General features: G+C 38.6%; 1 protein-coding gene across 8 annotated transcripts in view; it reads right to left on the bottom strand.

The window, feature by feature from the left end:
- The window catches only part of LOC309867026 (uncharacterized protein), a 173,056-nt gene that overhangs the window by 96,172 nt on the left and 52,754 nt on the right, over positions 1-24,130 (bottom strand). For 4 of the 8 annotated variants that reach the window (XR_014312931.1, XM_082735249.1, XM_082735248.1 and 1 more), the window contains exon 2: positions 22,347-22,449. The exons of 3 other annotated variants lie outside the window; for them this stretch is intronic. Coding sequence is in view for 3 of the 5 variants with exons in the window: in XM_082735249.1 (XP_082591375.1) it covers positions 22,365-22,449 (85 nt within the window). In the remaining 2 variants the exon portion in view is untranslated. Of the gene's footprint in view, positions 1-22,346; positions 22,450-24,130 lie in introns of those variants that run through there. One more of the 8 variants, XR_014312932.1, reaches the window with a different exon arrangement.

The following is a 24,130-nucleotide window of genomic DNA, read 5'->3' as shown; positions in this document are numbered from 1 at the left end:
AACATTTTGGTAAAATCATAAATATTGGCATAGAAACTTCACAACCATTTTTATAAGAGAGATAAGAATTGTCATTTAGACCTTTTTTTCTCAAATTTCAAAGCTGCCAAAAAATAGATACACATTGACCTCCTAGAATAAAAAAATGACATCAAAAGCAATCTAGGGACGCCTGGGTGGCTCAGTTGGTTAAGCAGCTGCCTTCGGCTCAGGTCATGATCCCAGCGTCCTGGGATCGAGTCCCACATCGGGCTCCTTGCTCGGCAGGGAGCCTGCTTCTCCCTCTGCCTCTGCCTGCCATTCTGACTGCCTGTGCTTGCTCTCTGCCCCCCTCTCTCTCTGATAAATAAATAAAATCTTTAAAAAAAAAAAGCAATCTATTTCTCCATCGTCTGATTTCAAAAGAAACAGTAATTGTTTAAAAATTAAGACTTAAATTTAGGTTTCCTTAAAGACAGGTGGCAATTTAACATGTAAAATAAAATTAAGCAATAAAATTAACTTTCACCCCAGTGAATTTTTCTTGAGCTGCTGAAATACTGCCATGAAAGATCAAATCTTTGGTAAACTTCTGAGAGCAAGATTGTTCAAATAACATTCAGGTTAAAATGGGCAAATAAATGTGCTTACCAATTGAGTAGGATGAGACTAGAGTGGATAGAAAGGGGTGAACTGGAGCTTGGGAAAGTCATTTAAATATAGCCAATATAAATCTCAGTCAACAAATTCACATGTGAAAAAAATCACTTCTATTTACCATAGACCAATATAATTTCTGGCCAGCAGAAACTTGAGGTATTCTTGTGGCTCCCACAACACTCTCAAGGTTAAGCCAATGCTTTATAGTCTTAATTAACAGTGGTACAGTGGAAGACTGTTCTGGCCATTGGTCATCTCCTCAAACAGGTCATGCCTGTGAGCGGGCCTTCATGGTCTACTCCAAATTCAGCAGCCCCCTACAGCTTCGTTTGCCACAAATGGGACATGAAAGTCTACTGAGGCTGGAAAACCAGCACTTGATGTTGCCTCCCTGCTCACACAACATCCCCTCTGTATTCTGGTTTTTTGTTTTGGGGTTTTTTTTTGGGGGGGGGGTGTTTTGTTTTTTGTTTTGTTTTTTAGAGAGAGAAAGGGGGCATGCACATGAGTAGGGGAGGGACAGAGAGAATCTTAAGAAAGCACTACACCCAGCGCAGAGTCTGACAAAAACTTCATCTCACAACACTGAGATCATGACCTAAGCTGAAATCAAGAGCTGGATACTTAGCCAACTGAGCCACCAGGCGCCCCCTGACTACATCTTTGAAATATAGCCAAGGATAGTACATTCTAGAAGCAGTGCTCAAAGATCTCTTTCTTTTTAGTTTCAGGTGTCCCCATGCTCCCTCCAGCTTCTCCAGGACACCCTGCCTCTTCCCTCAAACCCTATCACCCCTCCTTTTTAATAAAACACTTTGGTGGCTGCTATGGTCTAACTGATATGGCTGAGTTATGTTAAAAACTAATGCTCAGTGTGATGGTACCAAAAAGTGGGGACTTTGGGACTTGATTAAGTCCCGAGGGTGGAAGCTTCATGAATAGGACTGTGCTCTCAAAAAGAGACTCCACAGAGCTCCCTAGCCACTTCTACCATGTGATGTTACAGCAAAAAGACAGCCACCTAGGAAGTAGGCTTTCACCAGACACCCAATCTGCCATGATCTCAGACTTCCCAGCTTCCAGAACTGTGAGAAATATTTGTTGTTTATAAGGCACTCAGTCTATAGCAGTCTGAAGAGACAAAGACAATAACTGATTAAACCCAGAGCCTAAATCATTACCTAAAATAGTCTCCTTCTTAGGAGCCTATAGTCCTTCAACCTTCACTCCCTTATTTTTTTTTCACAGCACATTTTTGAAATCAGATATTTGTATTTCTAATTGTATAGCTCTCCCTATACATTTCTCCTCATACATCTCTTTTCATTTGCATGAAATGCAAACTAGTACCTAGAACAATGCCTGACATGTGGTAGATACTCAAAGAGTTGTTGAATAAATGATGAACATACAATTTGGCCACCAAACAGTGAGTTTTCCAGTCCTCACAAGCAGAGAGAGTTAATCATCAAACCCTCCCAGGAGAGTTTATTTATTTCATATCCATCTAGTACACTGAATAAAAGGAAAACAAAAACACTGAAGTTTCCACGTTTAAAACAATCTGAATGTTCTTGTTTTGCCATATAGGTTTTTAAGTTACATGATTATTATGCTGCCTTGCATCTCCATGAAGCACCCATATTGTCCTGAAGTTAATTTGTTCTAGGCCTAAGGACCTACAGTTTTCTCCCCACACAGGGCAGTGGGAGAAATGTGAAACCTGAGAGGAAGAAAAGATGAGGGCACAAAGGACTCCTGATCTTGCTGTTTATGCTCCACTTCTGTTGTATTTCAGTCATTAAAATATATCATGGGGTTCTGGGAAATTGCATGAAAAATCCTTTTTATTAAGAACAGTGAAAACTAGTCAATTAAAGGAAGAAAATACATAGGAATTAAATAAAAATATAATCGGTAAGTGGGAAAGAAATCTTTGAAAGGAAGATGCCTGTTAAAAATACATTCTCAAAAAAAAAAAAAAAAAGAAATCTCATTAGTTTACTTTTGTCCAGACTATAAAAGGAAAAAGTAGAAATCTACTACACAAAATAGTCAGAAGCCATGTCTCTTTATCACTGTGTGATTGCACTTATAAGGCATTCATCAGTCTTGTTGACTCAAGTTATTACATTCTAATATAGATTAGCTAAATTGTTGGAACACAGATGCACACTCAGGAGAGCATGCATTTTAAAATCCAATTTTATATTTAATGTCTTGAGAAGTTTTACTATGGTTTGAAATCCATCCTGAAAGAGGATAGTAGAATATTCATATTTTATGTGACAAAACTAACAGGTTCACCATTTATTCCTAACTAAAATTGAATTGTCTGAGAATTGCAGTAACTATCACCTTCTAAAAAGCTTATCTCATGTCTCACAGTTTAATTGGATTGTTTTCTGAGAGCCTTTCCTTTTCAATTTCATGAAGACCATAAATGCTCATATTATTGTTCTTTTGTTCTTTTTCCTCAGAACTTTATTCATTTTAATTTTTAGTTATAATGGCCAAAAATGGCCCTGTTTTCCCTTCTAACCCAAAGTTCAAGTGAACTGCAACTATGGAACTATTGGCATCTTTCCATCTATAATTGCATGGGTAAGATAAGAAGAAGCTTAATAAGAAACGTAACAAGTGAGTCATTTATATTTGCAAGTGTTCAAAATCATGAAGAAACAAAACAAATGTCAGTGTACAAATGAATGCTTCTTCAGTTATGTACCTGGAACTAGACCAGTTACCAAAAAATCAAATATCAGAATGACAAAAGTCTATTTAGCCACACCAAACTCTCAGTTCTAAGTGTTCTAACCAGAGACAGCCCAGAGATAGCCAGAGATAGATAACTGGATAGCAAATGAGCTACTCAATAAAATTTGCTATAAAGCAAGCTTATATGATGATGAATATTTTGGGGGACATTTAAAAACTAAAATGGGGGCACATGGGTGGCTCAGTCAGTTCAGTAACTGCCTTCAGCTCAGGTCATGATCCCAGGGTCCTAGAATTGAGCCCCACATCAGGCTTCTTGCTCCGTGGGGAGCTTGCTTCTCCCTCTCCCTCTGTTGCCCTACCCCCAGCTTGGGCTCTCTCTCTTTCACTCCCATCTCAAATAAATAAATAAGATAGTTTTAAATACATACATACATACATACATACATACTAAAATAGGATTATAATGGAAAAAATCATCCCTAAATACTTGACAACTTATGGATAGCACCATATCAGGCACTATGGTAATACAAAAATTTTAAAGCTTGGCTTAAAATATAACTATAGTACAAATGTAAAAGCACAAAAAACATTTTTAGTCTTTTATTATAAAAATATATGTCATAGAGAGGGGAATCCAAGCAGCCCATCACAACACCTTCTAGATACACATATAGCTATGTGTATTAATTAATTAACAGCAACTATCTCTGGGTGGTGGAATAGTGAGTAAATTTTTATTTTCTTTTTCATACCTTTACAGATTTACAAGGTTTCTACAATAACTGAACATTGCTTTGGTGATTACATACATAAAGGTATATTTAAGTCATCTTAACTCTCTAAATGGCATCTACCTAATCCAGCATACTTACACTCCAAGTACCAAGGAGATGCTCCATAGGTATTAAATACTAAACCTAGGGTATTAAGAATGTAATCCTGTCACAGCGACTTGGGAAATGTAATTCATCCCTTGCCATGTTTATTACTCTCATGAGAATCAGAAGCTCCCCACCCCATCCTGCCCCCTTATAAGAAACACACACACACACACACACACACACACACACACACACCAAAATACTGGCAAATAAATTCTCCACTTCTTTACACTTACATGTTACAGAGAACTTCAGAAGACAATGTCTGAGACTGAAAGTCTTTATTAGATATTTTTAGGTAAAATACCCTGCCATCCCTCCAAATGTCACTATGGAGAATGACCATCAGTCAATCAAGGACCAGATTAGGTTCTTTGGAAGTATAAACACTGATGAGATTAAACACATCATATATAATTTTTCAAATGACACAGAAACTAATTACATATACACAAAAATTAAAATAGCCTTTTTAAAAAAAATTTTTTAAAGATTTATTTATTTGACAGACAGAGATCACAAGTAGGCAGAGAGGCAGGCAGAGAGAGAGGGGGAAGCAGGTTCCCTGCTGAGCAGAGAGCCTGATGAGGGGCTCGATCTCAGGACCCTTAGACCATGACCTGAGCTGAAGGCAGAGGCTTAACCCACTGAGCCACCCAGGTGCCCCTAAAATAGCCTTTTTAAAAGATTTTATTTATTTATTTTGATGAGAGAGATACAGTGAGAGAGGGAACACAAGCAGGGGGAGTAGGAGAGGGAGAAGCTGGCTTCCCACTGAGTAGGGAGCCCCATGACAGAGCCTGGGATTATGACCTGAGCCAAAGGCATATGCTTAATGACTGAGCCATTCATGTGCCCCTAAATAGCTGATGTTTAAAAGTTCTCCTTGCAAAGCTCAGGTTCAGAATCTCTTTACTATATTAGAAGCAGATTGTTCTTTGCTGATACTCTAAGCATGTCCACCCTCTATTGCCTAAGCCAGCCATGCATCTAAAGAGCAGCCAGCTCTGCCTTCACACTCAGTTCTGCAATAAAATACTTCAAAAATCAGGAAATTGAATTACCAACACATTCTCTATTTGTATAAATTTCTCACCTCACAAAGTCAAGGTTTCCAGATTAATAAAAACACAATTTGTTAATTCTTCTTTTTTTGAAGCATTCAAAGCCCTATCTATGAGATCAGATACCAAATCCTATATCACTCTTCTTTCTACCCCTTATGGAAGCATTACACAGTGGCTGTACCAACTTACATTCCCCCCAATATTGCATAAGGGTTCATTTTTCTCCACATCTTCACCAACATTTGTTGCTTCTTGTCTTTTTTTAAATTATTTTTTAATTTTTATTGTGTTATGTTAGTACCATATGATACATCATTAGTTTTCGATGTAGTGTTCCAAGATTCATTGTTTACATATAACACCCAGTGCTCCTTACAATACATGCCCTCCTTAATACTCTTCTTAATACCCTTAATACAGGCTCGCCCATTCCGCTACCCCCCTCCCCTCAGTTTGTTTCTCAGAGTCCATAGTCTCTCGTGATTCATGTCCCCCTCTGATTCCCGCCCTCCACTTTTCCTTTCCTTCTCCTAATGTCCTCCATGTTATTCCTTATATTCCATTAGTAAGTGAAACCATATGATAATGGACTTTCTCTGCTTGACTTATTTCACTCAACATAATCTCCTCCAGTCACATCCATGTTGATGCAAAAGTTGGGTATTCAACCTTTCTGATGGCTGAGTAATATCCCATTGTATACATGGACCACATCTTCTTTATCCATTTGTCTATCAAAGGGCATCTTGGCCCTTTCCACAGTTTGGCTATTGTGGACATTGCTGCTATTAATTATTTTTTAATTCCAGTATAATTAACACACAGTGCTAGGTTCAGATGTGCAATACAGTGATTCAACAATTCTACACATTATTCAGGGCTCATCACAGTAAGTGTACTCTTAATCCCCTTCACCTATGTCACCCATTTTCTTCCCCATCTCCCTTCTGGTAACTACCAGTTTGTTCTCTATATTTAAGAGTGTGCGGTTTTTTTCCTCCTTTCTTCTTTGTTCATTTGTTTTGTTTCTTAAATTCCACATGCAGGAAATCATATGGTATTTGTCTTTATCTGAGTTCAAAGATAAATGCACCACTATGTTTACTGTAGCATTATTTACAACAACCAAGATATGGAAACAACCCCAAGAATGGGTAAAGAAGAAGTGTGTATGTGTATATATATACACATACATGTGTGTGTGTGTGTGTGTGTGTGTGTGTGTGTGTGTGTGTGTATACACACACACTCACATATACATAATGGAATACTACTCAACTGTTTAAAAAAATGAAAGAAATATTGCCATTTGCAACATGGATGGATCTGGAGAGTATAATGTTAAGTGTTTCCCTTACTTTTTATTTTAACCATCCTAACATGTGAAGTGATATCTCATTGTGGTTTTGATTTGCATTTCCCTGATCATTAGTGATGTTGAGCATCTTTTCATGAGTCTATTGGCCTGAGAAAGACAAATATCATATGATTCCACTCATAAATGGAATCTAAAAAAAGTGAATAAACGAAAAGCATAATCGGAACTAAAAATATAAAGAATTGATGGTTTCCAAAGGGAAAAGGGGTGAAGAGCTGGGCTAAATGGATGAAGGGGAGTGAGAGATCCATGCCTCTTCTTATGGAATGAGTAAGTCATGGGAATAAAAGGCAGAGCATAAAGAAGACAATCAATGATATTGTAATAGGGATTTAAAAGGACAGATGGTAGCTACAGGTGTGGTGAACATTGCATAATGTATAAACCTGTCAAAGCACCAAGTTGTACACCTGAAACTAATGTAAGATTGTGTATCACCTATACTCAAATAAAAATTAAAAAATAAAGTGTTCTTCTATTCACAAAGCAAGCTAAATGAAAGACTAAATTGAATAGAATAATTAGAATAATTTATCCCAATCTAGCTAGAAACACATAAATATTATCAAAATATGTAAGTATATGTGTGTGTCTTTATACATTTTAACACTTCAAGACTTCATTTTTAATTAAGAGAGATGCTACCAATAGAGCTTATATGTTCCAGGAAGCGAAGTCTTGGTCAATGCTCAGAAGCAAAACCAAACTGAATTCAGCTTGTTAAGTAATCAATTGTCAGCAGCTTGAGGTGGGTTTGTGTTATGCACAGTGTTTAAGTATAGGCGATTATAAATTCACAAGAGCTAACATCTAAAGAGAAGGAAAAAGCTTTCAATGCTAATATTTCAGTTTACTTGACAATAAAGAAAAAAAGAAAAGAAAGTTTATTTGTAATCTGAAAAAAAAAAAAAACAAAAGAGAATACATTTCTACCATTACTCTTTTATAGTAGAGCAACCAAAGAATTCAGAACCAAAGGGCTCAGGAATTCAAGAGTCCATTAGGTAGAAGAAAGTATTGGGTCTATGGGTACTGGCCTCCCTTCCATTTGAGCTGGGTGTTTGTTACAAGGACCTATTAATATGTCATTAATAAGACCCACTTCAGACCCCAGGTCATCCAGAGAGCATTCCCACCTGTCATTTTCATTGCCCCCCTTCTTATGAGGCAGAACTGCCAGACAGTTTCTACTTAAGAGATCTTCAAGCCATGCCTCCAAAAAGAAGTGACAGGTAATTGCCTCTAACCTAATTCTCTTTCATCAACAAATGGGTTTCAAAATGTAATTTAGGCCTTTCTTTTCATTTTAATTCAACAAAACAAAAATGCATCAGTACAACATAGATGCTATTTTATTCAGCCTTCATTCATGTGTTTCTATCATTATTACCAGATTGAGTCCATAAAGAAGGCTGACTTTACACTTAGGTAAAATCCAGGATTGCCACCTGGTATAATGTGAGGTGTATGCTAAATCTCCCAATATTTTAAAATTACTCCTCTTGACATGAGGGCTAGAAATTTCCACCCTTTAAAAATTGCTGAATTCAGGAGCTTCATTGGAATACCCTATAATTACTTAGTTGCTAAATCCCAAGAATTATTCATTAAACAATATAAAGCCGGTCATCTATAAAAATTTCTCATGTACAATAAAGGGTCTAAAATTTTCTGTTTGAGTAGGCAATGATACCATAATAGACTATCTCTCATTTTGTTACCTTATCAATAAATAGTTTAAAAACTAAAAGAATAGGGGCGCCTGGGTGGTTCTGTGGGTTAAGCCTCTGCATTCAGCTCAGGTCATGATCTTAGGGTCCTGGGATCAAGCCCCGCATCAGGCTCTCTGCTCAGCAAGGAGCCTGCTTCCCCCTCTCTCTCTGTCTGATTCTCCTCTCTCTCTGCCTGCCTCTCTGCCTACTTGTGATCTCTGTCTGTCAAATAAATAAATAAAATCTAAAACAAAACAAAACAAAAAACCTAAAAGAGCAAAAAAATTAACCAACCACTTATATTGAAATACCAAAACCAGAGCTGCAAAATTCAGTAGACTTTCTCTGTTCTCATCTTATTTGCTCTTCTAGAATTATTTCTCAGAAATAATCTATCTCTTCTCTTGGTTTCTATGAGTCCACTCTCCAGGTTTTCTCACTGATCGTTTCTCCTCCAACTACTTCAGACTCTTCCTCCCCTATCTCTAAATTTTGAAGTGTCCAAGTGGTTACTCGTAAGCACTCTTCTCCATCTTCATTCTCTAAGTGATCTCATCAATTTTCACAGATTTATAGATTATTCGTGTGCTAGTGATTTCCAAAATTACATCTCTACATCAGATCTTTGTTTGTGAGCCCCACACTCAGATAAAAATAGCCCATTTGGAATCATTACTTGAGGGTCTTATGAACATCTCAGACTTAACATGTTAAAAATGGGATTCTTAAGAGGAGCAAGATGGCAGAGTAGTAGGAGACCTCTAAATATCGTCAGGTTCCGGGAACTCAGCTGGGTAGTTATCAAACCATTCTGAACAGCTACAGGAGAGAGAAGAGAAGAAGAGCAGCAATTCTAAGAACAGAAAATCAACCACTTTTTGGAAGGTAAGATGTTTGGAGCAGTGAATTCAAGGCACCACTCAGGAATAAAGACCACAGAGGGAGGGGCCGGCTCCCCACAATGAGAGAGGAGCAGAGAACAAAATCAGAACTTTTAGAAGTCTGCTCCACTGAAGGACGTCACTCCAGAGGGTAAACAGGGGGCGGAGCCATCACAGGGACAGTATTGTCTCAGGACCCTCGGGGACACAAAAGGACCCCCAGGAATCTGAGTGTGGCAGCACTCTCAGGTATGGGACCAGGGAAGCTGGCTACAGAGACAGAGCCAAGGAGTGCTCTTTCAGCTCGGGGTTACCTTAAACTGTGATCCACTGGCACAGTCATGCCACTGCTCTTTGGGCAGGGACCCAACAAACAGCAGATCCAGGGAGACTCACCTTCCTCCTCCGGGAGGAGCTGCACAAAAGCTTGCTGCAGGAGTCAGCTGGATTTGGAGACTCCAAACGGGGCTGTGCACCAGAGACAGACAGTCCTCAGTCACAGGCTGGGTGAGCACAGAGTGTGGCTAGAGACTAGGAAGACAGGAGTGACTGACTGCTTTTCTCTGTGAGCACACTGAGGAGTGGGGCCCTGAGCTCTCGGCTCCTACAGGGCTGGAGATTGGGAGGCTGCCATTTTCATTCCCGTCCTCCAAAGCTGTACAGAAAGCATTCAGGGAACAAAAGCTACCGAGACTGAAACTGAGCAGATTACTTAGCCTGGCCCCTGGTAATGGTGGTGCAATTCTGCCTGGGACAAAGACATTTGCAGGGCAACAAGCCCCTCCCCCAGAAGATCAGTAAGAACATCCAGCCAAGACCAAGTTCACCAATCACTGAGAACTGCAGAACTCCAGAGCCAGGGGAAAGCAATACATAGAATTCATGGCTTTTTTCCCATGATCCTTTAGTCTATCAAAGTTAATTTTTTTATATTTTATTTTTTTCTTATTCTATGTTTTAATTTTTCCTCTTCCCAATTATAACTTTAACTATTTTATCTTATCAATACCTTTTTAAAAATCTTTTTAGATGTTCATTGTTATAGTCATATTTTATCCCTCATTGTATTTAACCTTATTACGTATAACCTATATATGTATTTTTTTCTTTAAAATTTTGGGATACAATTTCTTCTAATTAATCAAAATATACTATAAATCTAGCATATGGCTTTGTTCTAGTCTCCAACCTAATCACATTCTTTCCTCTTTTTTTCTTTCCTTTTTTCAACCAATTTCTTATCAATTTATTTTTTAGAATCTTTTTAAATTTTCATCCTTACAGTCATATTCCATCCTTTCATCAGGTTTACACACACACACACATACATATGTGTGTGTGTATATGTGTGTGTGTGTGTGTGTGTGTGTGTGTGTATGTTTTTCTTTCTTTAAAATTTGGGAGATAGTTTCTTCCAACAGAGCAAAATATACCCAAAATCAAGTGTGTGGCTTTCTTCATTTTTTTTTTCTTTTCTTGCCCCTTTCTTCTCCCTCCAGTTTTGGGTCTCTTCTGATTTGGTTAGTATACACTAACCATTCTCTGGGGTCGTTGCTATACTTTAAGTATTTTGTTCTCTCATTCAACTATTCTTATCTGGATAAAATGACAAGGTGGAAAAACTCACCACAAAAAAAAAAGAACAAGAGGCAGTACCAACGGCTAGGGACCCAATCAATAAAGACATTAGTAATGTCAGAACTAGAGTTCAGAATTGTGATGAGGAAAGACACTATATCATACTCAAAGGGTCTGTCCAACAAGAATATTTAACAATTTTAAATATCTATGCCCCTAATATGGGAGCAGCCAATTATATAAATCAATTAATAACAAAATCAAAGAAACACAACAACAATACAATAATAGTAGGGGACTTTAACACCCCCTCACTCAAATTGACAGATATAAGCAGATCTACAAGGAAATAAGGCTTTAAACGACATTTAAATAAAAATAAATTGATAAGAAGAAATTGGTTGAAAAAAGGAAAGAAAAAAAAAGGAAAGAATGTGATTAGGTTGGAGACTAGAACAAAGCCATATGCTAGATTTATAGTATATTTTGATTAGAAGAAACTGTATCCCAAAATTTTAAAGAAAAAAATACATATATAGGTTATACATAATAAGGTTAAATACAATGAAGGAATAAAATATGACTATAACAATGAAATTTAGATGTCATTTAATAAGGCTTTAAATGGGGCGCCTGGGTGGCTCAGTGGTTAAGCCGCTGCCTTCGGCTCAGGTCATGATCTCAGGGTCCTGGGATCGAGTCCCGCATCGGGCTCTCTGCTCGGCAGGGAGCCTGCTTCCTCCTCTCTCTCTCTGCCTGCCTCTCTACCTACTTGTGATTTCTCTCTGTCAAATAAATAAATAAAATCTTTAAAAAATAAAAAAAAATAAAAAAAATTTAAAAAAAAATAAGGCTTTAAATGACACACAGGACCAGACATTACAGATATATTTAGAATATTCAATTCCAAAAGCAACAGAATATACATTCTTCTCTAGTTCACATGGAACATTCTCCAGAATAGATCACATCCTAGGTCACAAATCAGTTCTCAACCGGTACCAAAAGACTGAGATCATTTCCTGCATATTTTCAGACCACAATGCTTTGAAACTAGAACTCAATCACAAGAGGAAAGTTGGAAAGAACTCAAATACATGGAAACTAAAGAGCATCCTACTAAAGAATGAATGGGTCAACCAGGAAATTAAAGAGGTATTGAAAAAAATTATGGTAATAAATGAAAATGAAAACACAATTGTTCAAAATCTTTGGGACACAGCAAAGGTGGTCCTGAGAGGAAAGTATATAGCGATATAAGCCTTTCTCAAGAAACAAGAAAGGTCTCAAGCATACAACCTAACCCTACACCTAAATGAGCTGGAGAAAGAAGAGGAAAGAAAGTCTAAACCCAGCAGGAGAAGAGAAACCATAAAGATCAGAGCAGAAATCAATGAAATAAAAAGAATTAGTAAGATTAATAAATCCCTAGCCAGAATTATCAAACAGAATAGAGAAAGGACCCAAATTAATAAAATCGTGTTTAACCATCTTTCAGAACAATGTATTACCTAAAATATAACCCATGAGAAATTATACTAGTTACCAAGCACACTTAAGAAAGCATGTACTAATAGGCCTCTGGGGGAGAAGATGATATATGTCCTGGAAGCTGAGCAGCTAGGAATACCTGGCCCATGCAGGGTGGAATGCCACCTGCTTCATTTTTCTGATATCTCCCCTTCTCTGGAGAACACCTGCTGTTAGTCAGACAATCCTTTTTGCTTGGGCTTTCTCAACTATAGGCCATGTACTACATGACCAGACATATTTTGCCTTTCTTCATACTTATCTACAAGACTCATGGTCAATGTGTAACCTACTTTGGCCTCTTTGTTGCTTGTTACCTACTTCCCAATAAGTATGAGACTGAGCGGTTGTTCAGGGTGACAGTCTTTTCGCCTGTCGACACCTGCTCCCTTTCTCTTGCAGCTGAATTGGTTGTGTGTCATTCTTCTCCCATGTACCATCAGGAAGCAGAAATCATGAATGAAAGAGGAGAGATCACAAGTAACACCAAAGAAATACAAACACTTATAAGAACCAATTACGAGCAACTCTACACAAGCAAATTTGACAATCTGGAAGAAATGGAGGTATCCCTAGAGACATATAAACTACCAAAACTGAACCAGGAAGAAATAGAAAACCTGAACAGACCCATAACCAGTAACAAGATTGAAGCAGTCATCAAAAATCTCCCAAAAGGTGCACCTGGGTGGCTCAGTGAGTTAAGCCTCTACCTTCACCTTAGGTCATGATCTCAGGGTCCTGGGATCGAGTCCCATATCAGGCTTTCTGCTCAGTGGAGAGATTGCTTCCCCCTCTCTCTATGCTTGCCTTTCTGCCTACTTGTAATCTCCGTCAAATAAATAAATAAAGTCTCAAAAAAACGATCTCCCAACAAGAGCCCAGAGCCAGGCAGCTTTCCAGGGGAATTCTACCAAACATTTAAAGAAGAATTAAAACCTATTCTCCTGGGAGATGGAGAGGAGAAGGGAATTGAGGGAAATTGGAAGGGGAGGCAAACCATGAGAGACTAAAAACTCTGAAAAATAATCTGAGGGTTTTGAAGGGGTGGGGGGTAGGAGTTTGGGGGAACCAGGTGGTGGGTATTAGAGAGGGCATGGATTGCATGGAGCACTGAGTGTGGTGCAAAAACAATGAATACTGTTACGCTGAAAAGAAATTTAAAAACAAAACAAAACAAAACCCTATTTTCCTGAAACTGTCCCAATAAATAGAAATGGAAAGAAAACTTCCAAGATCATTTTATGATGCCAGCATTACTTTGATCCCAAAACCAGGTAAAGACCCCATCAAGAAGAGAATTACAGACCAGTATCCTTGATGAACATGGGTGCAAAAATTCCCACTAAAATACTAGCCAATAGGATCCAACACTACATTCAAAGGATTATTCACTATGACCTGGGCTGCAAGGTTGGTTCAACATCCCCTAATCAATCAATTTAATACAATACATTAATAAAAGAAAGAACAAGGACAATATGACACTCTCAAGAGATGCTGAAAAAGCATTTGACAAAGTACAGCATCCCTTCCTGATCAAAACCTTTCAAAGTGTAGGGATAGAGGGTACATGCCTCAATATCATCAAAGCCATCTATAAAAAAAACCCACAGCAAATATTATTCTCAATGGGGAAAAACTGAGAGCTTTTCCCCTGAGGTCAAGAACATGGCAGGGATGTCCACTATCACCACTGCTATTCAACATAGTACTAGAAGTACTAGCCTCAGCAATCAGAAAAGAAAAAGAAATAAAAGGCATCCAAATTGGCAAAGAAGTCAAACTCTCACACTTTGCAGACGATATGATACTTTATGTGGAAAACCCAAAAGACTCCACTCCAAAACTGCTAGAACTCATATAGGAACGCAGTAAAGTGTCAGGATATAAAAGCAATGCACAGAAATCAGTTGCGCTTTTTTTTTTTTTTTTTTTTTGGACAAACAGAGATCACAAGTAGGCAGACAGAGAGAGAGGAGGAAGCATGCTCCCTGCTGAGCAGAGAGCCCAATGTGGGGCTCGATCCCAGGACCCCAGGATCATGACCTGACCGAAGGCAGAGGCCTTAACCCCCTGAGCCACCCAGACACCCTATCAGTTGCATTTCTTTACACGAACAGCAAGACAGAAGAAAGATCAATTAAGGAGTCAATCCCATTTACAATTACACCCAAAACCATAAGATACCTAGAAATAAACCTAACCAAAGAGGCAAATATGCAAAGAATCTATACTCAGAAAACCATGAAGTACTCATGAAAGAAATTGAGGAAGACACAAAGAAATGGAAAAATGTTCCATGCATATGGATTGGAAGAACAAATATTGTGAAAATGTCTATGCTACCTAAAGCAATCTACACATTTAATGCAATCCCTATCCAAATACCATCAATTTTTTTTTTCAAAGAAAATGGAACAAATAATCCTGAAATTTATATGGAACCAGAAAAGACCCTGAATAGCCAGAGGAATGGTGAAAAAGAAAACCAAAGTTGGAGGCATCACAATTCCAGACTTCAAGCTCTATTACAAAGCTGTCATCATCAAGACAGTCTGGTACTGGCACAAAAAACAGACACATAGATCAATGGAACAGAATAGGGAACCCAGAAATGGACCCTCAACTCTATGGTCAACTAATCTTCAACAAACCAGGAAAGAATGTCCAATGGAAAAAAGTCCCTTCAACAAATGGTGTTGGGAAAATTGGACAGCCACAAGCAGAAAAATGAAACTGGAACATTTCCTTACACCACACGTAAAAAGAGACTCCAAATGGGTGAAAGACCTCAGTGTGAGACAGAATGCCATCAAAATCCTTGAGGAAAAAAAGAAATCCTTGAGGAGAACACAGGCAGCAACCTCTTCAACCTCAGCTGCAGCAACTTCTTCCTAGAAACATTGTCAAAGGCAAGGGAAGCAAGGGCAAAAATGGACTATTGGGACCTCATCAAGATCAAAACTTCTGCACAGCAAAGGAAACAGTCAACAAAACCAAAAAACAACTGACAAAATGGGGGGAAATATTTGCAAATAACATATCAGATAAAGGGCTAGTACCCAAAATTGATAAAGACCTTATCAAACTCAACAGCCAAAGAACAAAGAACCCAATTAAGAAATGGGCAGAAGACATGAACAGACATTTCTGCAAAGAAAACATCAAAATGGCCAAAAGATACATGAAGAAGTGCTCAACATCACTTGGAATCAGGGAAATACAAATCAAAACCACAGTGAGATACCTCCTTACTCCAGTCAGAACAGCTAAAATTAACAAGTCAGGAAATGACAGATGCTGGCGAGGATGTGGAGAAAGGGGAACCCTCCTACACTGTTGGTGGGAATGCAAGCTGGTGCAACCACTCTGGAAAACAGCATGGAGGTTCCTCACAAAGTTGAAAACAGAGCTACCCTACAACTCAGCAATCACACTACTGGGTATTTACCCTAAAGATACAAATGTAGTGATCCGAAGGGGAATGTACACCTATATGTTTATAGCAGCAATGTCCACAATAGCCAAACTATGGAAAGAACTTAGATGTCCATCAACAGATGAATGGATAAAGAAGAGGTGGCATATATACACAATGGAATACTATGCAGCCATCAAAAAAAGAAATCTTGCCATTTGCAATAATGTGGATAGAACCAGAGGGCATTATGCTTAGTGAAGTAAGTCAATCAGAGAAAGACAATTTTCATATGAGCTCTCTGATATGAGGAATTTGAGAGGCAGGGCATGGGGTCATGGAGGGTAGGGAGGGAAAAAATGAAACAAGATGGGATCAGGAGGGAAACAAACCATAAGAGACTCTTAATCTCACAAAATTAGAGATTAAGATTAATCTCTTAATCTCACAAAACAAACTGAGGGTTACGGGGGGGGGGGTAGGAATAGGGTGGCTGGGTTATAGACATTGGGGAAGGTATGTACTATCGTGAGTACTGTGATGTATAAAGCCTGATGATTCACAGACCTATACCCCTGGGTAAAATAATACATTATATGTTAATACTAAAAAAATTTAAAAGCAAATAAATAAATAAAATGGTATTATTCACCAATCTCTGTTAGTTGGGTAGGATGGCACCCTATCACTCTAAAGCTAGAGTCCTTGAATTTCCCCCTTTCTCTCATGCTTTTCAACCCATCTCCAAAAATATATCTTGGATCTACCCACACCACATTTGTTCCTCTGTACCAGCAGCATGCCAGATAGCTAAACTACTGAAACTGCCTCCTGCCTGCTCTCTTCTTCCCACCATTGCCCTATTCCAATCCACCACACATGCAGAAGCAAAAGTAATCCAAAGCATATTTTTAACCAGCCATTTCCTTTCTTAAAATCTTTCCATAGCTTCCTGTTTCATTTAGAATAAAATGAAACTCCTTAAGCTTTCTACAATGTCTAATATTGTCTAATATTTCTACAATGTCTAACCCCCATCTATGTCTTCACCACTCTCCACCTTGCTCTAAAATCTCCAATCACTCCTCTCCACATCAGGACCTTTGCATATGCTAGAGGCATGGATAGATTCCAAACATATTTTTTGAGATGGATTAAGGAACATGATAAAAAGAGCAGATTCAAGGACCGCTCCTGTTCGGTATTCCTTCCGTATTTGACATGACTCTTCACATGGCTAGCTCCTTTACATTCTTTTTTTTTTTTTTTTTCATTTATTTATTTGAGAGAGAGAAAGAGAGAGAGAGAGTGCGCATGAGTAGGGGGAAGGGGAAAGGGAGAGAATCTTCAAGCAGATTCCCCGATGAGCATAGAGACCAACTAAGGGCGGATCTTATAACCCATGAGATTATGGCCTGAGCCAAAACCAAGAGTCAGACACTTAACTAACTGAGCCACCCAGGGTCCCCTTTCATCCTTTTTGTCTCATCCCACCCTGCACATCATTAAACTCAACCCAACTGAAATTCTGAGTCGGTTCCCTGCCACTCCATGCCGCTTCAATCAAGACTGGTAGGACTTCCAGCAGAGGACTGAGTACAGACTGAAAAAGGGCTGTTCCAGGTGATATAGGATAGTGAGTCCCAGGTCACTGGTTGAAGTAAATATGAAATGAAGACTGATCAACAAGATGGCAACACCAATAATGAGACTCCTTATTTTACAAACTATACGTACTGTTCTTGTCTCTGATCTCCCAGACTGTCCAAAATAGGTCATTTAATCTATTTCATTCTGATAACCACAGCCAAATACAATACTTTTTAGTCACTTTAAGTTAAAACTTGGTCCTTCTCTTTCAGTGAAATTCAAGTATATCTCAGTCACACCTCAAAGGTTTCTCTTTGAGCTTTCTTCCCTTAAGTCCTTTTCACCCAAAATTCCCAGAGAACTGGCCCATGGTTCATCCTGGCAGCAAGTCAGTAAAGACAGGGAGAGCCTGCTTGTAAGAAACAGGTTACACACATGGTTCACTTTTCTCCTGGCCCCAGATGCTGGCATCCCCACCAATCTGGCTTCTGGTGATGGCAGCACCCAGTTGTTAGCTATATTTTATAGCCATTTTGATAGTCATTGAAAATTCAGCTGGGTAGTCTCTCCACAACATTTTAGTGTCAAGAGAAAGGCTGCAGTTTTCCACCTCAGCTCCCAGTTAATTGCCTACAGCCTATGAATAGGATCTCTTCCTCTCAATGGACAGCCTTCAAGGTACCAAGCCAGCCTATAGTTACATTCTTTAGCCTGCTCTAGACCTCAAAACCAAGTATTATCAACTCTGACAAACTTGGCTCCACTGGATTTATCTTTACCTTCTCTGACAGGCTACACATTCTGCCAATTTTCTACTGTCCTCCTCCCAATTGGTTATAGCTGTATGTTCTGCCTCTCAGAGATGAGAATCTAGCACCAGTGCCTATATTAAATACCTCTAATTCCAAGAGAATTTGAGGTGAGAAGTTATCTTTAGAACAGGATGGAACAAGTAGAAAATTCTCCTCTCTCTGCACAAGACTGTGGGAAGGCACAAAGCACCTTGAACTCTTTCCTGCCACAGAAATCTCCATCTTCTATCCATTGGCCTTAGATATATTTTTTTGATTTGTGTAAAACATATTTTCTCATAGCTGGAAAGGTCTACATCCTATCTAGACATTTCCTAGTCCTCAGAGATCTTGAGTGGAAATGATCCTAAAGAAAGGAAAAACAAGTTCTGTATTTTAGTGTCTGAAGTTATTTCCATAAGTAAATACTTCATATGTGATTTCCTTATCTCATCATTTTCCACTGATCCTATGAGCAGTATTTGTCTCATATCCCCTGCCAAAGACTGAGACCACTATTTAAAATCTAAAACCACAGGTACAGTGATAAATCTGACAATTATTTAAGTAATGAAGAGCTATGCTGGTCAGGGAGAGAAAACTTATAGTCTTATAGAGCATTCTTAGGAAATGCTTATTGATTACAAAGTAAATTTACATCACCCTTAAGAGTATCTTTTGTATTGTTTAGAAAGGTCACTCTTAGAAGTTGTTGACTGAGGTGAAGCCACTACTCATTACTGACCATTGCCACTAATTAATTACACAGATCTAAAACCAGTTCTAACCATAACCATGGCATAGGATTATCAGTCTTTTTTTTTTTTTTTAACTCTCAATCCCCTTTTGATCCTCTCTCAGCCAAAGCTGCAGGAAAAATCATCAAGACTGTCTAGATATTCTCCATTGTGGTGATTCTCTCTGAAGATGTTTAATTTACAGAGGCCAGATTTTCAGTGTGAGTATTTCTCAGTGTAGTTTTACCTCCATTAGTTTTTGGACCATCTGTTAGGAGATTGGTAGATAGAGGCATTCAGGATTCTGGATAATAAACATAATATAACAATAAAGAAAACAAGAACAACTAAAGTACCACAAAAAAGCACTCTAAAACCATGCCTTATGGTTTCCCAGAACAGACCAAGAAAACAAGTCTCAACAATTCCTCCAAATCTACTTTAGATGGTTGCTTTTTAATTTTGCTTATAGATTGTTTCATCAATCCCAACCCTGGTTAATCCAGATACAAAATAAAGTGTTAGTAATGGCATTGATTCCCTACTGGTTGGCCAAAAGAAAATGCAAAGTTATTATTTCATCTGCAATTATTTGGGTCATTCTGCTATATTACTTACAAAGTTTGGGATAATTTTTGAGACTATCTGGATTCAACTCCTGTAAATAGGATTACTATTCCTCAAAAGAGTCTTTGGGGAGTTATTACCTCCCCCAAAGTTTTGATTTTAAAGTTTTAAAATAAAAGTTTTAACCCTGTAGACATTTTTATGAAGATACAGTCTATTGAAGCCATAAGGGATATATTCAATAGGGATGACTTCACTAGTAACGCCATAGAACAATTAGCCAAGTACTCAGCTGGTATTGAAAAGCCTCATATACACACGGGTGAAAGAATCAAATGGCTGATTAGAGAGGCATTTGATCATATTTTAACTATAGGCTTATTTCCTCTAAGGTTATCATTCCAGTCACTATTGGATCTCAGGAATGTCTGTAGCCTCCTCTTTCTGTACAAGAACAGTTTCTTTTATTTATATATTGTCTTAAAAAGAGGATAATCATGAGTAAGGTTAATATAACACATTCTTTAAACTGGCTGCACTAGCAACAGCTTGGGAGAGTTGAGTTATAGAGTTGTGATAATAATCATCCTTAGACTCATGCATGTTATTATTGTAGTAAAAGAACAATGATAAATTAAGTCAGAAGTATACAACCTTAAACTAGTAAAGAAGAAATTTATGACAAAATTTGTTATCAGATGGATGTAGCAACCTAGATACAAATGATCTTTTGTACCAGCCCCAACCTCTGGCAATTTATGGCACATCCCAATAGAAAGGGGGGACAATCTGGAATGATCAAATTGATGAGTCCCCAAGTATAAGGCAGTACAACTGACAGACTGATACTAGTATCCTCCTGAGTTGTATCCTCAGCAGTCATGAAGTGTACAGAGGTGAATGGAGGAAGGCACATTGAAAAGACTGGCCCTACCAATTGAAAAACTACAGCTCTTTTCAAAGGCATTTGGTTTGGCCCAGTAATATATGTACCATAAATCACCGGAAAAAATAATTAGGTCTTTTGAATATATCCTAAGGAACAGACTATGGAAGCATTTGGTCTTTCCTCAGGGCATCACCTCTCATACACTCATCTGCATGGTTCCTTCTCCTCTCCTACTTTTCCCCACCTATAACAACATTTAACTGGGAAGAACAAAACTCCACAAGTATGTTTTCAAATCATTTCTCCTTAAGCCATCAACTTTTTTCAGTCTAATAGCAGCGTGTTTACAGCCTATGTATCTGGGTGACCCATGTCTATCTGATTGCACCAGGGAGGGGAAATATCTTTAGGTCATAGGTGAAAGAATTTGATGAGATGATCCCTGGGGTGCATAGGTTAATACTTTGAAATACTTTCCCAGCACACACAAAGCTGCCACAAAGAATGAAGCCATTGGCCACACTTTCCATTTCCTGATATGTCATATCCAGTGACCTCTGGTTTAGGGAAAGTGGCAAAGGCCCAGAAGAGTGCAGTCTCACACGAGCAGCTTATGAGACAGATATTGAGATAAGTCAACATAAATTGAGGTGGGGGGGTGGCACCTTGGATCAGAGCCAAAAGCTCTACAGAGAGATCAGGTCTTACCACAGGATTAGATAAAACAGTAAAGTTATTGGGTGATGACCTGACATTTTGAGGTTCATCAGCTAGAATCCCTTTTTCAGTTTCTACAGCACAGCCAAAGATGTGGACAGAGTCGTCAAGGAGAGGCATTTCAATACTATTCTAACCTTTGTGGAGCTGATGTAAAGCGCTCTACTCCATAACACTGGGTTCTGAATTTGCTAAGAAAAGGACACCAAAACAAAATCTGATGCAAGCTGATGATGCAGGAACACAACTACAACTTCCCAAGATCCACAAAGTCCCAAACTGGGGCACAGAGTCTACTTCCCCACAATATCCAATAAGAGATTAATCAGCCAAATCTAAGGATAGCTGAAAGAGACACAGCCAGTCGTGTAAAAGGACAAAAAGTAAGGAGTAAAGGCATGAATAGAAGAGGAAACCCTTTTAAATGAGAAACTATGTCTACGAGGGAATTGCACAACCTGTATATATAATGAGACACTGAGCACCCTTCAACAGACCTTAATCCAGTGTAGCCACAGCATCTGTACACCAGACCCATAAGAATCTCAGGGCAAAGCTGGATCACTGAGCTGGGATAGTGCTACCAAGGATGAGGAGGACTGCCTTTCAAAAATGAGGAGAAGGATCTAGGAGGAGACCTTTCTGCTACATTCCAGGGTTGTCCCCAGACCCTTGAACAAGTTGTATTAAATATAGAAGGTACATTCTCAGACTCTGCCACACTCTGCCCTATGTATGGGTAGAATATATTGCTTGAGACTGAATTGAAGGGCTCCATGTAGGTCTCCATGTGTGTTGGGCCAGCTAACAGGAACTCTGCCTTTGACACAGCACACCATTCCTCCCTTCCCTGGCATAAGGGCGGTATATGGCCTTTATAGATGAAAACCTAATACACTTTATAGACTTGAGGCTTATTTCTTCTTGGGTATACTACAAGGTATATTTTTTTTCTATAAACAACCAGAGAGAGAGAGAGAGAGAGAGAAAGCAAGCAGTTTGCTTATAGAATGCAATTATTTTCCTTTAATTCAGCAAACAGTAAGCACCTATTTTTTGTCAAGCATTTTAGGAAGCATTTTTAAAAATAGCATCAATCTGAAAATCAGATGGTGCTTCCAACTAAAGCCCTCTAGAATTTTATTGTTTTAGAATTGAAAGTACTAGAGAATGTTCAGAACAGATGGTCTCAAAAGGATATCTGAAACGGGTGCTCCCAAGAATGAGAATGTGATTGCTCTTACTGTCTCTTGCCTAAAACATCAAAGTAAGTTCCAAATCAGTGTCCATTCCTTCCATCCATTGTCTCCTCTCAAAGTCATTCCCTCTCCCACTATCAGAGCCATCCTTAAAAAAAAAAAAAAAAAAAATCAGTCTTAGCATTTCACTTCCATTGTTTTGTTCCCTTAAATTCTACATAAAGTCCAAACTTTCTACCATAGCTTCCCAAGCCTTTTATCATCTGGCTCTGACCCCTCTTACAAATGTCATCTCCTCCTCTGAAAAAGTTAGACCATCTCCCCAGGCTATAAACTAGAAGATGTTTGAAAATGCTATTAATTTTGTTATAACTTCATATTTTCTATGGCAACTAGGACAATAACACAGCAGCTCTTTCCCAGAAAGTCTTATTAAAACCCCAAAGGAACCAATGGCCAGACTCTGATCCAAAATATAGCCCTTAAATTAAGAAGCATCCTCACTGCTATGAACAGTGGGATTTTTTAGGGAAGTTACTTAAAATATTATTTGTGCTACAAGTAAGGAGATTAAGAATTTTAATGAACATCACAAAATCTGCTACAAACCTAACTACAACCCTAACCCACTACTACTCTGGGTTGTGATAACAGAATGGTTCAAAATGGACCCTAAGGTCTTATGCTGCCATTGTTCTCTCTCTCTGAATGGTCCCCTTATTTGCTGGGACAACCATAAATAAATTTCCCAACTAGACACTCTGGTTTGGACTCTGAAAAAGGAGAGGAGAGGATGCTACTTTCCTTTCTAGCAGGCCCACCACTTGGTCTGAACCCCTCTTGCTGCACTGTGCCAGACCTGTCACACTGTGCACCATGCATCATAATTCACTTTCTCTATCTCCCTCCCTCTCCCCACACTGTGATTCATATTCTCTCAGTGCCCCATTCCCAACTAGAAGTTGGTTGGATTATTAGCCCTATGAGTTCCCCTGTAATAGGATTATACATCCGCACCCTTTGCCATGTCACTTTGTACTCTCAGTGTGAGTAAATATACTTTCTTGCCCCTTCGATACTAGCTCTGCTTTGGCCAATGAATGTTAGTGGATGTGACATGAACAGAGACCTTAAATGTGCTTGTAGAGTTGGCTTATGCTTTTGTGCTCTTGTGATTTGCCATGAGAAGAAATAACGCCTCCAGGTAGCTGCTAGTCCAAGGAGAATGAGAAAATTTAGATAGCAGATGTAAATGCAACTGATCTCAGCCAAATCCAGCAGAACCACATTCAACCCACAGCCCATGATCAAAAAATATATAAATATAGAAATGTTTGTCTTTGTAAAACACTGCTTTGGGGAATGGTCTGGTACTCAGAATTATCGTGGCAAGTGAATAACACTCTAATAACCAACTTTAATCAAGCCAGTTATATTATCCTCCATATGCCAGGTTTTTTATCTATGAAATAGAAATAAGAAAAAGAATCAAACTCAAATGGTTATAGCAAGAAATAAATGATAGGGGCACCTGGGTGGCTCAGCGGATTAAAAACCTCTGCCTTTGGCTCAGGTCATGATCCCAGGACCCTGGGATGGAGCCCCGCATCAGGCTCTCTACCCCGCGGGGAGCCTGCTTTCCTTCCTCTCTCTCTGCCTGCCTGTGATCTCTGTCAAATAAATAAATAAAATCTTTAAAAAAAAGAAAGAAAGAAAGAAAGGATAACACAATTGTAAAGTTCCTAGGTAGGGGCTAGCCCACAGAAAAACACAATATAGTCATTTTTTTAAAGACTTTATTTATTTATTTGAGACAGAGATCACAAGTA

This window comes from Mustela nivalis (genome assembly GCF_964662115.1).
Source record: "Mustela nivalis genome assembly, chromosome: 6".
In the NCBI taxonomy this organism is placed as follows: Eukaryota; Metazoa; Chordata; class Mammalia; order Carnivora; family Mustelidae; genus Mustela; species Mustela nivalis.
This window is presented reverse-complemented; position numbering and strand designations above follow the sequence as displayed.